This window comes from Pristis pectinata, chromosome 10 (assembly GCF_009764475.1).
Source record: "Pristis pectinata isolate sPriPec2 chromosome 10, sPriPec2.1.pri, whole genome shotgun sequence".
Lineage (NCBI taxonomy): Eukaryota > Metazoa > Chordata > Chondrichthyes > Rhinopristiformes > Pristidae > Pristis > Pristis pectinata.
Window position 1 is genome coordinate 75,373,239 of NC_067414.1, and position 17,957 is coordinate 75,391,195.

The following is a 17,957-nucleotide window of genomic DNA, read 5'->3' on the forward strand; positions in this document are numbered from 1 at the left end:
TCAACTAACTGAGTAAATTCCCAGTAAAAGAAAAACCTCTTAAAATGGAAATATTATTATGAACTGTGCCTGTATAAAAAAGAATAGGTCCTTTTCTAGTATTTGTTAATCAAAGAGAATTTGATCAATTCTCCGTAGCAAATTTAAAAACTTTTATTCGATCAATTTTTTCTGAATTCAAGTAATATCTCGTATGGTTCAGAGCTTTTTTTATTCTCATTTTATATTTCAGGTGGCTTAACAAGGAACAGCTTGAAGCAAGTGTCATGAGAAATTCAACTAATTCTGACAAAAATTATAAGTACAATAAGACCATGCATAATTCTCTGAGAGCTTCTGTGTAAGAAGTGTTTTACAAAGCCAAACCATCCAAATCTGGGAGCACAGCAAATGTAAAAAGTTATTGTTACTAATTAAGAGATTTCTCATAACCTAATGCATGCATTCACAATGCTGGAGCAATAACTGATGGCTCACCCTGGGCTTAAAGGCCTACTCAGCAAAAGTCTGATAGAGGCATAAAAAGCAGAAAGTGAATTTCCTTGCTATTATTCATGGAAACTTTTTGACAGTGGAGTTTAAATGTTCTGTTCTATGTTAGGGTGATATTCAAGCCTTGCATCTAATCTGTCACCCAAGAAGACCTATTTCTAAGACCCCAGTATTTCCCCAATGTCCTTCATCATAATCATCCCTGATGAAATCCTTATCTACTCCTTTATCCATAGTCAATATTTTTAATGCTTTTCTCATTAGCATCCTCAGATCCACTATGCAAGAACCCCTTTATCGAAAGCACTTCAGCTAATCTGACTCCACACTTCTTGACCTCTCTTCGCACATCTACTCACTGTGCATTCTAGCCCCTCGTGTCAATGCTATCTTTCAATAAGATCATGTTTGATCATTGTCCTAGCTCCAGTTTGTAGATATTTCTTAATCCATTGATTAATAAGAATCCAGTGGAACGCCAAGTCTTTATCATCCTTGAAATGTTGAATTGTTTCCTAATTTTACTTGTGGAAAAACCTGGCTTTAACTTTTGGACTGTTCCACCATATCCCAGATTTCCAAATCTCATTCCTCTCTCAAGTCTATCATGTAAAAGTTTCCCCTTAACTTTAAAAATTCCTAGGAATACAATGATAGCTTTTATGATCTCTTGCTGTAATATAAACCTTAGAGTCCAACTATCATGTTGGTAAATCTATAATATACTGCTTCCTACACCATTGTATCCTTCCCACTGAGGTCAAGTGTGGAGAGGAGGACTAGCAGGGGAACAGTTCCTCAGAAAAATCATTAAGCATATTAAGAACAAGTGTGTATACACATATCTGTACAATATGCATCTGATTGAAATGCCTCTCCAAAATCAATTAAGTTTAAATTCCCAGGGTACAGTGCCAAAACTGCCCACATTACTCATTTCTCACGCCATTTCAAAGTCACTGACCTTTGGACATGCCTGCAGTTCCTCCGCAGGATCGGAAACAAGAAAACTGGTTTTCCAAACATACCTAACTGGTATGGAAACTCCAGTGCACAAGATTGCAAGAGGCTGAAAAGGGTTATAGACCCAGCCAGCTCCATCACGGACACAACCCTCCCCACCATCGAAGACATCTTCAAGAGGCAGTGCCTCAAGAAGGTGGTATCTATTATGAAGGACACTCACCATCCGGGACATGCCCACTTCTCATTACTACCATCGGGGAGGAGGTACAGGAGTCTGAAAACCCAAACTCAGTGATTCAGGAACAGTGTCTTCCCCTCCACCATCCGATTTCTGAACGGTAGTGTCCATGAACCCATGAACACTACCTCATTATTCCTTTAATTTTTGCACTATTTATTTTGTTTGTAATTTATAGATTTTTATGTCTTTGCACTGTACTGCTGCCGCAAATCAACAAATTTCACGTCATATGTCAGTTAATATAAATCTCTAATTCTGAATACAGTATGCAATCACTGCTTAAAAAAATCACTAAAGCTGCTAAAAATGACAAAAACACTGAAGCTCTTGAAGGATCAAACCCAGGTCCCTGGAGCTGTGAGGCAGCATTATTAACCGCTACACCACTGTGCCAAATTGGCCTCCAGTGATGCTGTTAATGTCATGTGTTCAACATGCATGGACGATCCACCAGCAGGAAGGTCCCAGCATCTGCATCTTTAAAGAGGATGGTTTACCTGCAGACTGGTTACTCACCACTTTTTACAGGGCACTGATTCATGTGAAATAGTGTTTTGTGATTCCAGACTTCTTTGGAGCTTTCAAGGCCTCCAAAATGTAGAGAGCCATGTACTCAAGGAGCTTAAATTGACTTAAGACTTCTACAAAACCCCAAGTGTGACTGGGGTAGATTGTGGTGCATCCAAAACTACATGTCATACAAACTGATTTGAGCACATCCAAAGGGAACAACTCCAATGCATCCATAAAATGAATGGAAACAGCAGAGTTCACAGAAAATTTGACAGCAATGTCAGTTTAACTGTTCAACACCAGTCCACAGAACCTCATCTTCAGTACAACCCCAGAAACTGCAGGAAAAGATACAGCAAATATCTTCACCTCAGTTCTGCTCACATCTCTCCTGTTCCTTCTTAGGCAATCCCTTGGGATCAAGGACAACTTACTTCCACTTTGGTTTTGTAGATTCTAAGGTGGTTAGTGACGCTTGAGGCACTTTCACAGTTGATGCAGAAGGTGCCTGATGGAGAGGACAGGTGTAGTTTGTTAAGTGGTCATTCCTTCCGTTGCATTTGCAGGATTTCTGCATGTTCCCGTGGCAATGGCCTCAAGGTTCTTGATACTATCCTGAATTCTCCATTTCTACTTTGAGTGGTCATAGGCCAGAGATGCCCAGGAATCAGTGAGAGTGTTGCCTTTTTCAAGGGAGTTTTGAGTAAATTCTTAAATTTTTCCTGCTGTTGTCCTGGTAAACTCTTCCCATGTCAGAACTCAGAATACTGTCTGTTTCAGGAGTCTGGTGTTGGGCATGCAAATAACAGGGCCTGCACAATGGAGCAAGCTGAGTGTAACCAGGGCCTCAGTACTCAGTAGTGACATTAGCCTGTTCTTCCAGTGAATTTGGAGAATTTTGTGAGAGCATTGGTGGCATTTTTCCAGTGCCTTGAACTGCTGCTGTAGGTAGGCCAGGCATCATAAGCAGGGATTACTGCTTCTTGGTAAAACATGAGGTTTGTGCCAGGTCTGAAGAATGTGTTGTGGCATTGAAGGTGGTCAACACTGCATCCCTAACCCACGCCTTGATTCTATGTTCACATTGAAGGTGGTCTATATTCCTAATTAATGAAGGTGGCCTATGTTTCTAATGATTCTATGTTCACATTGAAGGTGGTCTCCACTGCATCACTAACCCACACCTTGATTCTATATTCACATTAATGCAGGAATGGAGGCAACACCAGTGGATAACAACACAGATTACTTCAGGTAGAACTTTTTCTAAGGTATGGAGGGACTCTTGTTCTCCTCTTGTAAGAGTCCAATAAAGTAAGATATAGGAAGAGGAATTCATTTCTGGTTACTGACACTACACACATGCACAGGTTTTTGGAATTTAGAACACTTCTTTCCAAAATCAGCCATAGGCCTAAGGAAGATTAAAAAAAACATGGGAATAGTAAGATTAAATCCACCTCCACCATCTACCTCTAACCCAAAGCACTCTCTCAGATTAATATCCAAGACACTGGCTTCTTCTCATGCAAGGATCAGCTCACCATCTTTCATCTGAGAGGTTTAGTTAATGAATGAAGAATTGCTATTCAAAAAGCCACTATGAACAGCATAAAAACAACTTGTATTTACATAGCAGCTTTAACAGAGCAAAATATCCCAAGGCAATTCACAGAAGCATTATCAAATTAAAGGACATGAAAATATTAGGGCAGATCGTCAGAAGCTTGGTCAAGGAGGTAGGTTTTAAGGAGCACCTTGAAGAAGAGAAGAAAGTGGCAGTGGCAGTGTCTCTAGCACAGAGCCTGGCCCTGTAGCTCAGGTGGGTAGGGAAGGAGTGAGGAGAGCACTAGTGATAGGGGACTCTATAGTTAGGTGGGCAGACAAGCGATTCTGTGGACGCAGGAAAGAAACTCAGAAGGTAGTTTGCCTCCCAGGTGCCAGGGTCCGGGATGTTTCGGATCGCATCCAAGATATCCTGAAGGGGGAGGGAGAACAGCCAGAGATCGTGGTACATATTGGTACCAACGACATAGGTAGGGAAAGGAATGAGGTCCTGAAAAGAGACTATAGAGAATTAGGAAGGAAGTTGAGAAGCAGGACCTCAAAGGTAGTAATTTCCGGATTACTGCCTGTGCTAAGCGACAGTGGGTATAGGAACAGAATGAGGAGGAGGTTAAATGCATGGTTGAGGGATTGGAGAAAGGAGCAGGGATTCACTTTTCTGGATCATTGAGGCCTCTTTTGGAGCACGGGTTGCACTTGAATCCCAGGGGGACCAACAAATTGGCGGGGAGGTTTGCTAAAGATATTGGGGAGAGTTTAAACTAGAATTGTTGGGGGGTGGGATCCATATTGGAGAGACTGGGGAGGAGGTGTTTGGCTCTCGAGTGGAGGAGGCTAGGAGTGGGTGCTGTGGGCAGGTGATAGAGAAGGGACGTGTTCAGACAGGCTTGAGATGTGTCTATTTTAACGCAAGGAATCTTGTGAACAAGGTGGATGAGCTTAGAGCTTGGATCGATACTTGGAGCTATGATGTGGTGGCCATTACGGAGACTGGGATGGCTCCGGGGCTGGAATGGTTGATTCAAGTGCCGGGTTTTAGATGTTTCAGGAAGGACAGGGAGGGAGGCAAGAGAGGTGGGGGAGTGGCACTGTTGATCAGAGATAGTGTCACGGCTGCGGAAAAGGTGGACGTTGTGGAGGGATTGTCTACGGAGTCTGTGTGGGTGGAGGTTAGGAACAGGAAGGGGTCGATAACGGTGCTGGGTGTTTTTTATAGGCTGCCCAATAGTGACAGGGTTATTGAGGAGCAGATAGGGAAGCAGATCCTAGAAAGGTGTGAGAATAACAGAGTTGTTGTGATGGGGGATTTTAATTTCCCAAACATTGATTGGCATCTCCAGACAGTGAGGGGTTTAGATGGGGTGGAGTTTGTTAGGTGTGTTCAGGAAGGGTTCTTGATACAGTATGTAGATAGACCTACAAGAGGAGAGGCTGTGCTTAATTTGATATTGGGAAATGAACCTGGTCAGGTGTCAGATCTCTCAGTGGGTGAACATTTTGGTGATAGTGATCATAATTCTATCTCCTTTACGTTAGCACTAGAGAGGGATAGGAACAGACAGGCTAGAAAGGTGTTTACTTGGAGTAAAGGGAATTATGATGCTCTCAGGCAGGAAATTGGAAGATGAAATTGGGAACGGATGTTCTCTGGGAAAAGTACGGAAGATATGTGGCAAATATTCAGGGGATATTTGTGTGTTCTGATGAGACAGGGGAGTCATGATCGGATACAGGAACCGTGGTGTACGAAGGCTATAATAAATCTAGTCAAAAGGAAAAGAAAAGCATACAAAAGGTACAGAGAGCTAGGTAATGTTTGAGATCTGGAGGAATACAAAGCTAAAAGGAAGGAACTTAAGAAAGAGATTAGGAGAGCCAGACGGGAACATGAAAAGGCCTTGGCGGGCAGGATCAAGGAAACCCCCAAGGCATTCTACAAGTATGTGAAGAGTAAGAGGATGAAATGCGAAAGGATAGGGCCTATCAAGTGCAGCAGTGGGAAAGTGTGTATGGATCCATAAGAAATAGTGGAGGTACTAAATGAATACTTTACGTCAGTATTCACCACGGTTAAAGATCTGGGGGATTGTAGTGGGGACTTGCAGTGGCCTGAAAAGCTTGAGCATGTAGATATTAGAAAAGAGGTGGTGCTGAAACTTTTGGAAAGCATCAAGTTAGATAAGTCACCGGGACCGGATGAGATGTACCCCAGGTTGCTGTGGGAGGCGAGGGAGGAGATTACGGAACCTCTGACGATGATCTTTGTGTCGTCCATGGAGACGGGAGAGGTTCAGGAAGATTGGAGGGTTGCGGATGTTGTTCCCTTATTAAAGAAGGGGAGTAGGGATAGCCCAGGAAATTAGAGACCAGTGAGTCTTACCTCAGTGGTTGGTAAGCTGATGGAGAAGATCCTGAGAGGCAGGATTTATGAACATTTGGAGAGGTATAATATGATTAGGAATAGTCAGCATGGCTTTGTTAAGGGCAGGTCCTGCCTTACGAGCCTGATTGAATTTTTTGAGGATGTGACTAAGCACATCAATGAAGGGAGAGCAGTAGATGTAGTGTATATGGATTTCAGCAAGGCATTTGATAAGGTACCCCATGCGAGGCTTATGGAGAAGGTGTGGAGACATGGGATCCAAGGGGACATTGCAGTGTGGATCCAGAACTGGCTGGCCCACAGAAGGTAAAGAGTGGTTGTTGAGGGGTCGTATTCTGAGTGGAGGTCGGTGACCAGTGTTGTACCTCAGGGATCTGTACTGGGACCCTTACTATTTGTGATTTTTATAAATGACCTAGATGAGGAAGTGGAGGGGTGGGTTAGTAAGTTTGCAGATGACACGAAGGTTGGGGGTGTTGTGGATAGTTTGGAGGGCTGTCAGAGGTTACAGAGGGATATAGATAGGATGCAAAACTGGGCTGAGAAGTGGCAGATGCAGTTCAACCCAGATAAGTGTGAAGTGGTTCATTTTGGTAGGTCAAATATGTTGGCAGAATATAGTCTTAATGGTAGGACTCTTGGCAGTGTGGAGGATCAGAGGGATCTTGGGGTCCGAGTCCATAGGACGCTCAAAGTGGCAGTGCAGGTTGACTCTGTGGTTAAGAAGGCATATGGTGTATTGTCCTTCATCAATCGGGGAATTGAATTTAGGAGCCATGAGGTATTGTTGCAGCTATATAAGACCCTGGTCAGACCCCACTTGGAGTACTGTGCTCAGTTCTGGTCGCCTCACTACAGGAAAGATGTGGAAGCCTTAGAGAGGGTGCAGAGGAGATTTAAAAGGATGCTGCCTGGGATGCGGAGCATGCCTTATGAAAACAGGTTAGGGGAACTCGGCCTTTTCTCCTTGGAGAGACGGAGGATGAGGGGGGACCTGATAGAGGTGTATAAGATGATGAGAGGTATTGATCGGGTAGATAGTCAGAGGCTTTTTCCCAGGGCTGAATTGGTGGCCACAAGAAGACATAGGTTTGAGGTGCTGGGGAGTAGATATAGAGGAGATGTCAGGGGTAAGTTTTTTACTCAGAGAGTGGTGAGTGTGTGGAACGGGCTGCCAGAAATGGTGGTGGAGGCTGATACGATAGGGTGTTTCAAGAGACTGTTAGATCGATATATGGAGCTGAGTAAAATAGAGGGCTATGGGTAAGCCTAGTAATTTCTAGGGTAGGGACATGTTCAGCACAGCTTTGTGGGCTGAAGGGCCTGAATTGTGCTGTTAATTGTTCTATGTTCTACGTTCTATGTTCTAAAGGTAAAGAGGGAAGAGCTTAAAGTCTTGGCAATGATGACACAGCTGCCAATTGCCACATTTAAACTGAGGGATGGTCAAGATGCCAAAATTAGAGGAGTGTTGCTATGTCTGAGGACCGTAGGCCTGGAGAGGGTCTACATTCACAGATAGAGAGGAGGGAGGACATGAGGGATATGGAAACAAGGGGGAGGATTTTAAAATTGAGCTCCTGCAGGTTGGCAAGCACAGTGAAATGGGTGAAGTGGCTTTGGTACAAATAGGACCTGGATAACAGTCCGAGATGGAGTGGTTAATTACATCTTGCGTGGATGGGCAGCAGGAGTTAGTGGGCTTGTGAGGCAGGATAGGTTACAGGTAAATAAGTGAGGGAAATGATTTGATGGGATTGCTCTGAGAGCCGACATAGAATTGATAGGCTGAATGACCCCTTTCTATGCTGTATGAAACTGTGAGAGAATCTGAGAAATATGAGTATGCCCATCCCTTGATTGAAGTCAGTCTGACTATGCATTTGATGGTCATGGGGGTCCAAAGTATATTCCGTCGAAGAGAGAAAAGCAATAAAGTATTGGTCTCAGTGATTAAATAGTGAAGAAATTGGATTAAAAACATTTAATCGAAAGCTTCTAATTAATAAGTATAGTTATCCCTTCAAGGCACTGACTCATTACACTTGCCTGAAATGCTGAAGAGCTATTAAAATAATATGGGAATTGTAAAGCTGTGTCAATTGCTAGAGCTGAGGAGTTTTGACAGATATATGATTGGCACATACAAAACGATCATGGAAATTTACCATTAGCGCAATAGCAAGACATAGGAACTTCATTCATGTGTTGGTATTCCAAGAAGCATAACAAACTTGTGTTTATGATGAAATTCATGGCATGTATCTTTGTTTATGATGGAAATGAACATGTATTTTAAAAGGAAGGATATGAAAGGGTCCCAGTCAATCCCAAATGTACTTTCACAAAGGGACTCTATTCCAAGTATAGTCTGCAGATGAAGTGAACCAGAAAGTTAGGGGATAATTGGACATGCAGACATATTTAAACTCATAATTATTATTTTTATTTATCTGCAACATTTGATTGGACAATATTATCCAGTACATAAAAAAGACGAAAATCCTCTGACTTCCTATCATTTATTAAAATCGATTTGAATGCAATCACAGCATCAAGCTTGCATATACCATATGCTATACATATATGTGGATAAAGGAACAATTTATAGTAAAAATATATGAAGGGTTTTAACATAATTACTCAGTAATTTTCTATGTCATGGCATAAGAGGAGTGCAATGTCAGCTTCAGGTGAGGTGTGTTGAGGGAAGTAATAAAGCAAAGAATAATTAAATAGGGCACTGAAAACTTTTCTTACTTTAAAGCAATACATTCTTTCCTTATTTTGTATAGTTTCATTGTAAATTGCTATGTTCACAATCATAATTGAAAGTACCAATGTAAACTTGTCACCCTGTAACTACAGTCACCCATCACTGCAGCACCAAAATGTGAATTAGGCTGTAATTACACTTTGAAACGTGTCCTTGAATAGTTTTTTTTATATATGTGGACTGGAGAATTGGCAATGCATAAAATTAAAAAACAAGCTGCTGGAGGAACTCAACAGGTCAGGCAGCGTCTGTAGAGGGAAATTGGCAGTCGACATTTCAGGTCGAGACTCTTCATCTGGAATCATCAGTCCAGATAAAGAGTCTCGACCCTAAACGTCGACTGTCCATTTCCCTCTACAAATGCTGCCTGACCCGCTGAGTTCAACCAGTAGCACATTTTTTTGCTCCTGGTTCCAGCATCTGCAGTCTCTTGTGTCTCCAATGCATAAAACCAGCTGGAAGGATCCACAGATATCTCTCATGGTATGACACAGAAGAACATAAGAAATAAGAGCAGGAATAGGCTAAGTGGCTCCTCAAGTCTGCTCCGCATTTAATAAGATCATTGGTGATCTGGCCTCAACCTCACCTCCACTTTCCTGCCTGTTCCCCACAATCTGTGAGTCACACCTAGTCCACCTACTTCAGCCTTGAATATATTCAACTGCTGAGAGACTAGGCACATTTCTACATTCTTTATGTGTAAATTCTTCTTTCAAGTTTTCACACCAATCTTCTGTTGAAGTCATACCCACTGAGAAGTTAAATTGGGCACTTCCTGTCCCAATTAACCCTGACTTTGGTGTCATTTCACTGTCATATTTTATGCATGTGATGATGACATCAACATGTGCAACTTATTTTAATTATTTAATGACGGAAATTGGATCAAAAGCAACAGATGACCTTCATAAATAACTCACAATAAAATGCTCAGCACACATTCAGTGCATTAAAAATACCAATTGCTTGACAAATGACAGCTTCCGCAGCTCTCTGGGATGGAGAATTCCAAAGACTCACTATCATCTGAAGAAGAAACTTCTCCGCTTCTCCATTTTAAATGGGCAAAACCTTATTCATCAATTATTCCTTTTTAGTTTGAGATTTCACAGGTGGAAAGAGACTCTCATCATTAACCCTGCCTAATTCCTTCAGAACCTTGCGTTTCAATAAGATCACCTCTCACTCTTTTAAACTCCACAGAATACAAGCCCAATACGTTCATACGGTAAAGCCTTCATCCCAGAATCAACATAAACATCTTTTCTGAACTGCTTCCAATGCAAGCGTATCCGTCTTTTCATAGAGGTGGACACCTGTCCCTCGACACAGCAGCATTCTGTAGTCTCTCACTATTTAAACAATTCTCTGCTTTTCTGTACAGATAACCTTACATTTCCCCACATTATACTCCAAGTACACAGCAGATCATAGAACATGGTCTATCTCTCGTTTGACTCATTTGTCACTGAGTTGCAGTTTCTCTCTCTGCTTCTCTACCTCTGCTTTTGTCTCTCTCCTTCTCCTCTGCCTTTGCTTCCATTCTCTGAATTCCTTTTGATTCTTTTGCTTCAAAGTCTTTGACTGGCAGGTGATGTAGTGACTGGAAAGAGAGCCACACTTTTAAGCTTTTTACCCATCACCTCACTCAAGCATACATGCAACGCTTCACCTCTCTCTCCTATTGACTCCTGTACACCATCATCTCCTGGCTACACAACCCACTTGGAGGTGGCATAGAGGCACAACTAGTAGAGCTGCTGCCTCATATCTCCAGCAACCCAGGTTCAGTCCTTGTTTCTAGTGCTGTCTTTGTGGAGTTTGCACATTTTCCCTGTGACTATGTGGGTTTCCTCAGGGTGCTTTGATTTCCTCCCACATCCTAAAGACATGTAAGTTGGTAGGTTAATTGGCCACTGTTAATTGTCCTTAGTGTCTGAGTGAACGGTAGAATGTGGGGACAATAAAATGGGATTAGTGTAAGATTAGTGTAAATAGGTACTTGATGGTCCATGTGGTCTCATTAGGTCAAAGGCCTTGTTTCCTTGCTGTCTGGCTCTGCAAGATCTTAGAACCTTCTGGTTTTCTATAACCAGTCCCAACAAGTGAGCATAAATATTTTATACTGTTCTGTGAGTAGATAGAAAGGACTTGCATTCAGATAGCACTTTTCAAATATAGGAGACTCCAAAATATCTTGACTGTACAAAATGCAGGCAATTGTCATTTTGTATGAAAATGCAGCATGCACCAAATAGCATATAGCATTATTTAAGACAGAATTGAATATGTGTTTAAAATTCTGCATGTGGCTAAGCAGGAAATGGAAAATTTAATTGTCTGATGGAAAGGCCAAGTTTTCCTAAGATATGAGGAGAGATTGGATAGACTGGATTAATTTTCCTTGAAGCAGAAGAGGCTGAAGGTGGACCTGACAGAGGTATACAAAATTATGAGTGGCAAAGATAGGATAGAGAGTGAGAAACTTTTCTCCTTGGCATAGGTATCTAAAATCAGAGGGCATGGGTTTAGGGTAAGAAGTAGGAGGTTTAGAGGGGACCCGAGGCAGAATTTTTTCACCTAGAGGGTAGCTGGAATTTGGAATGTACTGTCTGAGGGGGTGGTGGAGCCACCTATCTAGACAAGCACTTGAATTGCTAAGACATGGAAGGTTGCTGATCAAGTGCTGGTAAATGGGATTAGTATAGATGGGTGTTTGATGCTCAACATGGACATACTGGGCCAAAGAACCTGTTTCTGTGCTGTATGACTCCATGACAAAGAGAACTACCTTATCTTCCTTAAATCTTTTGCATTCTCCTAAATGAGACATCAGTTTAACATGAGTTCCAAATGTGTGCCTCAAACTAACATACGCAACACTCCGGAGTGGGATTTGACCCCTTCCACCTTGTCCAAGGCACAGTTGTTACCATTAGGCCCGCTGACACAACAAACTAAGAGAGAAAAATGACTGACCACTTGCAATCCTATTAAAAATCACCATATCTGCCAATTAAAATTACAGTTCCCTGCAACACCTTTGATTCAATTATAAAGGACTTTCTAAATCAATTATAACCTGTAAGGGATTAGTTTCACTGTCTATTAATTACTAAGATCTGCCAAATATCATTTATCTTGCTTTATAAGTATAACCTATTTGCAGTATGTTACCGTTTAAAATAAACAGCTTCATACATTTAAATGGGTTGACATGCTACACACATTTATACTCCTCTTAAATGTCAAGGGAGGAAGGGAGACGGGGATCAGGAAAATCTCTGTTTGAGGAGTGCAGGAGTGAGGTTACAATCAGATCAACCATGATCTTACCAAATGGTGGAGCAGATTTGAGGTGCCGAATGGCCTAATTCATTATCCTCGTAGGTATATTCATGTGAAGAAAGCCAGATCAGAGGAGGCCAGAGGGATAGCTATCAGGTCAGACATAGCAGAGAGTTGTGAATGCTGAGTCAGCTGAATATATTCAAGGCTGAGATCGATAGATTATCAAACTCTCTGGGACTCTGAATATATGCGGACTGGGACAGAAAACTGGATTTAGTCTCAGGATATGCCAAGATAATGATTTATGGAGCAGAGGAACTGTATGGCCTACTCATGCTTCTAGTTCCCTTAGTCTCTTCCCCACTTGCAAGTCTGTCATCCATTCCATCACAAGCATCTCTCTGCCAGTCAGATTGCCAGTTCCAACCGGACAATGCTGCCTCACTCGAGAATGGGTCGTCCGATTGTGCAGACAGGTATTCCTGAGCAAGCAGGAACCACAACAAAACAGAAGAGCTCCTGCTGCTGAACTCAAGGCATCCTGGTGACGCAACAGCTTGAAGTCCAGAAAGGAGGCAAGCAAATCATCTGTTGCACTTCAATGGATAATTGGTTGCCCCTGGGGGAAAAGGAAGCAGCTGTTTCTATCCAGGACACATGCCTGCCTAATCGTATTGTAGCCGTTTACTTGTACCTGCCATTCACTCTCTCACATGGGACCAAATCCAAAGATTACTGTCAAGGTCAATCCTTTGATGTCAGACAAGCCCAGTCAATTTTAAGCATTCATCCTATTGCACCAATGCAGCTTGGCCCTTCTTAAAAAGGAATCTGCATTCAATTGTAAGCATTTTGATAGCTTTCAATGGCACCATCACCTGTGAAGCTAGGTTATAGCTAGAAAATGAGCTGTGAGGGTACCAGGAGCTTAAACTGTTTCACCTCTCAGCAGCCATTACAACTGTCGGTCCAGAAGGCGTACAGTGCTGCCGCGCATTCTGAATTCTGCCACAGCAAGGGATTACCAGCTGGGTGAGGGAACTCATACATGGACATTCTCAAAGCTTCCTTGTAAAAGTGTAAGATCCTCTCTGATTTAGTGGGAATCCCTGGCCCATGAATGGTCAGGATGGCACTGAGAACTTTTGAGTCCTTTCATCAGATGTGCATGGATATCTAATGCTATTAGCAGAAGGAGTGTACCGCCTCCCAAACTCTCATACCAATAATAAACCAATTCCAATTCCAATTCATCCACCAAGAACCTCCTGCCTCACCTGCGTGGGAGTCTGCAGATCCCATATTGACCTCAGCAGCCACCTCAGACTCCACAAAACAAGGGCAGAAGCAAGTCATTCTCAACCCTAAGGGACCAGCTAAGAAGGTGTTAAAAAGAGGCTAACAAGTTAAAATAAAGAATTCAGACTTCCTTTCAAAAGGAGAGTTAATTAGCATGGGGGAATAAAATAGCTACTACATGTCTCAGTGATTTTGAATTCCCTTCTCATCTGCCTCAACTTTGGCAGAAGAACCGTAGAGTATTTAGGGAAACAACTTAACTACCACTTATGTCATTTTCCCACAATTTCCACAGCACATCCTCTTAAATTATAGTGAGACGACCCCTGTGGATATTTACCCTCATTATCTCTATGTATTATAGATATGAGAGTCCACTAATGTGCCAGCTAATTTGCTGAAGTTCATTGTTTTGGCACTGTTTCCATATTCTTTCAACTATTCAGTTAATCTATTTAATTTGTGAACTGTGGGTGGGCTGCCCATTTAGCCAGGAAGGTTGTATTTTCTGTATCTTTTTTCCAAAACACACTTTTGTGTAATAACCAGTTCTCTATATTTTACTAAATCATGTGCATGAATTTTGGAAGAAACAGGCATTTGCTACATTGACCCTGTCAACATGTGTTTTTTTTTATATATTCGTATTTCCAAACAGAAATAGTATTGACGAAAGTCCAAAAGAAAATGTATAAAGTTTATGCCAGAATTAAGATGGTACAATTATCATCAAAGAATGAAATGGCTGAGATGTTTCTTTGCCTAGAGTAAAAACTTCGAGGCAGCCTGATAGAGGTCTTTGAAAACAATGAAAGGATTTGAAATGGTAAACCTGGAGCTTGCTTCCTCCCGCAGGAAGTCCAGACTTAGAAACCAAATGTGTCATGTAGTCAATAATGAATCCAAGTTCAGGTTATAATTTTTTGAGAGCATTTTCTGAAGATGCTAAACTCTCCATTCAATTCATACAAAATCTGTGTTTTAAAGAAATGGTCAATAAGTACAGACAGAAATGTGCTGTTCTGCTTGGATTGATATTTTTTACCCCATTTTCAAATCAGATAGTTTACAGAAAGCTTGATTTAAGAAAGTAGTTCATTCATTTTCTTTCACAACGTTATCTAAAGTGATCACCCTATTGTAGTTTAACAATGGAAAGTTTAAGAAAAGTTCAGTTGGTGCAAAGTACTAGCAGACTTAATTTTTTTTTGTTTTTGTGAATTATAGTTATGTCATCTGAAATAAACATTATCTAACTAAATTCATTATTTAAATAGTTAAAGTTTAGTAGAGACACGTTAAGTAATATTGCAGAGGTTTCTACATTTAAAATGATGGTCAATTTCAAAACACGCTAATTTTACATTTTAAACAGTATCAATTTCTTGCCAATGTCTGAGAGAGTTTTAAAAGAATTGGTAGAAAATCTGTTCATCATTTTTGAAATACTATTTAAAGGATGTACAACTATGTTAACTCCTTTGACCTATCTCATCTTAAAACATTGCAGAGATGATAGATTTATGAAATTGAGTTATTGCAGTAGACTCCAGTCTAACGGTATAATGAATTCAATTATAACAGAGCAAGGAAAAAAGTAAAACCTTACCCTTCCTCTAGCCTTTCGACCTCTGTGGATTGGAGGAAGCAGATCAGAATGAAATCTGTAACAAAATGAAAAACAATCTGTAGCCATCGTCATAAAACAGGGGTCAACATCCATTGCCTTGACACTTATTTCATTTCCATGTTCATGATTCATCTCATTTATTAATTCGGGAACTATTTCAAGTTCTTCCCCTTTACTCTATAACATTCTGCAAGTCATTACATTTGATAAATATCAAACAAGCAGCATATAAATGCCAAGCTGGTCAAAATAAATTGAAGAAAACTATCAAATTGATAGTTTTATGTAGCTACCATGATAAATGTTTTACAAGAATAGGTCAGTTATTAAGATGTAAAAATATAAAACAAATTAACAATGACTTATCTAGGTGAATATTCAAGAGATAACTGTATTCAACCAAAAGCAAACAACAATGAGCAGATTTCCAGGAAGGTTCAAACATTACAATAAAAAAGAGAGGAATCATCATGGCTTGAATTAAAGATTTCTCTCATTCTCTTTGTAAACTGCAGGATCACAATAAACACTTCTCCTTCTCCTCCTCAATCTCAGTCTCAATCCCATCCAAACTCTCCCAGACATACTGATCTTTGGTTCCTTTCTTCCTTTGTGAAGCACATGGCCATATTTCCTTTAGATAATGTTATCAAAAGAGAAAGTTTCTTCCCTGCTATCAGAGATAGTAGGTGAAACAATAGTAGGTGAACCCACCCTGGACATTCTTTCTTCTCCCCTCTCCCATCGGGCAGAAGATACAAAAGCCTGAAAGTACATACCACCAGGCTCAAGGACAGCTTCTATCCCATTGTTATAAGACCATTGAAAGATCTCCTTATACGATAAGATGGAATCTTGACTTCACTATCTACCTCGATATGACCTTGCCCCCTATTATCTGCCTGTGCTGCACTTTCTCTCTAACTGTAACACTATATTTTGCCTTCTGTTGTTGCTTTTCCCTTGTACTACTTCAATGTACTGATGTGATGAAATGATCTGTATGAATGGCATGCAAAACAAAATTTTTGACTGTATCTTCGCACATGTTACAATAATAAACCAATTTACCAGTTTACCAGTACAAGTCAGGATGCCCATCAGTCACTGGTCAAGATGCCATCAACTATGCTTACAGGTGCTGATTGGTGGAAGCCAATCCCAGGTGTCAGCTCCAGGATTTCGATGGAGGGGTTCCTCAGAACAACAGCCTTGGCCCAAGCATGCTCAGCTGCTTCATCAGTGATCTTAATATCAAAAATGGGAAGACTTCCTAATGACTGTACTACAATTAATTCCAAGCTTAATTCCTGGGGCAATAAGGTAGTCCGTGCCTGCATGCAATAAGATCAACACAATATCCAAGTGCGGGCCAATAAGAAGCAAATAATTATCAGCCCAGGAAATTATTATTCCAATCTGAATACTTTAATTTGCTCAGCCATTCAGATGAAGTTCCACCATTGATTGGTTCATTACCAACATCCTGAAGGCCACCATTACCCAGATTCAATTGCAAATGATATATAAAAGCCATCATGGCTGGAGCAGGTTAGAGACTGGCTATTCTCATTCTCTTCCTCCATCTCATACCCCTCCTGACTGCCTAAAGCCTTTCTACCATCCTCAAACTCAAGCCATGACTGTGATGGGATAACCTTTATTTTCCTAGTTGCGTTTTCCTGGAACAACACTAAAGAGATCCATCATCATCCATAGCAGATGAGTCTGCTTGACAAGCTCCTCATCACCTGACATATCCAGTCTTTTTGCCACCAGTGTTCCCTGTTGTAGTGAGCATTATCTACTGGTTGCACTGTAGCATCTCGCTAAGGAATCTTCAGCAACACCTCCCAAACTCAGGGCATTGAGCATCAAGAAAGACAAGGACAAATGAAGCATGGAGTCACTATCAAGTTCCTCTAAATCAAGCTCCATTCTTTCATTATGGCTTGGTCAGGATACTGGAGTTCCCTACCTACAGCAATTGAAGGAAAAGCCCAGCATATGTTCTGCTGCAGATCAAAATTATGACCCATTATTACTTTTTTAGAGGGAGTTAAGATGGGCAATAAATTCTGGCCTTGACAGTGATACCCATATGCTAACAATAACTTCTTTCAGGATGGCTTTGAGAATCTGGAATCCCTTCCTCAGGAGTACATAGAAGTCCAGTATAAATGCCAGATGGAGCACACCATATCCCAAGCTACCTGGCCATTACCCTGTCAACAACTCCTGCCCATGTATGACAAAGTCTGCAAGTCTCACGTCAATAAGATTCCATAGAACTGGCCTGGAAGCAAGACATGTTTGATATGGTTAACCCACAGTGAAAGTGAGGTCATTTACTTCTGTTCTATTAAATTGTGCTGCAGTCAAGAGCTGTGCTATTTAATTGAACACATAGAAGGCAATGCATCAGCAATGTTTAAAGTTTTTCAGCCGTGCATTTATTTCACAGGTGATTTACTATTAGATTTTAGGTGCACAGTGCAATTGGAGTCTTAACTGATAATTAACTTGGTTAAATTATCACATCAGTGGGCAGTGAAATTGTCATTCACACTCAGAGAACAAAATCAATAGTCAATTTTGCACTTTCTTGGTTGAACTGATTTTTCCCACATGAACAAGTTTTCTGCCTACATACAAGATAAAAGAGAATAGAGCTTATAGTATGTTATTCATTGTGATATTAATTTTTATGACACTTCACAAAATACATTAAAATGAATTCAACTGTGGTTACAAGTAATTATGACTTCCAATAAAGATCATAATTTTTCAGACATAA

General features: G+C 40.9%; 1 protein-coding gene across 10 annotated transcripts in view; it reads right to left on the bottom strand.

Moving 5' to 3' along the window:
• Positions 1-17,957, bottom strand: part of LOC127575402 (doublecortin domain-containing protein 2) — a 135,110-nt gene that overhangs the window by 37,601 nt on the left and 79,552 nt on the right. For all 10 annotated transcript variants that reach the window (XM_052025243.1, XM_052025242.1, XM_052025237.1 and 7 more), the window contains one exon: positions 15,140-15,194. In XM_052025243.1, coding sequence (XP_051881203.1) covers positions 15,140-15,194 — 55 coding nt within the window. The remainder of the gene's footprint in view (positions 1-15,139; positions 15,195-17,957) is intronic.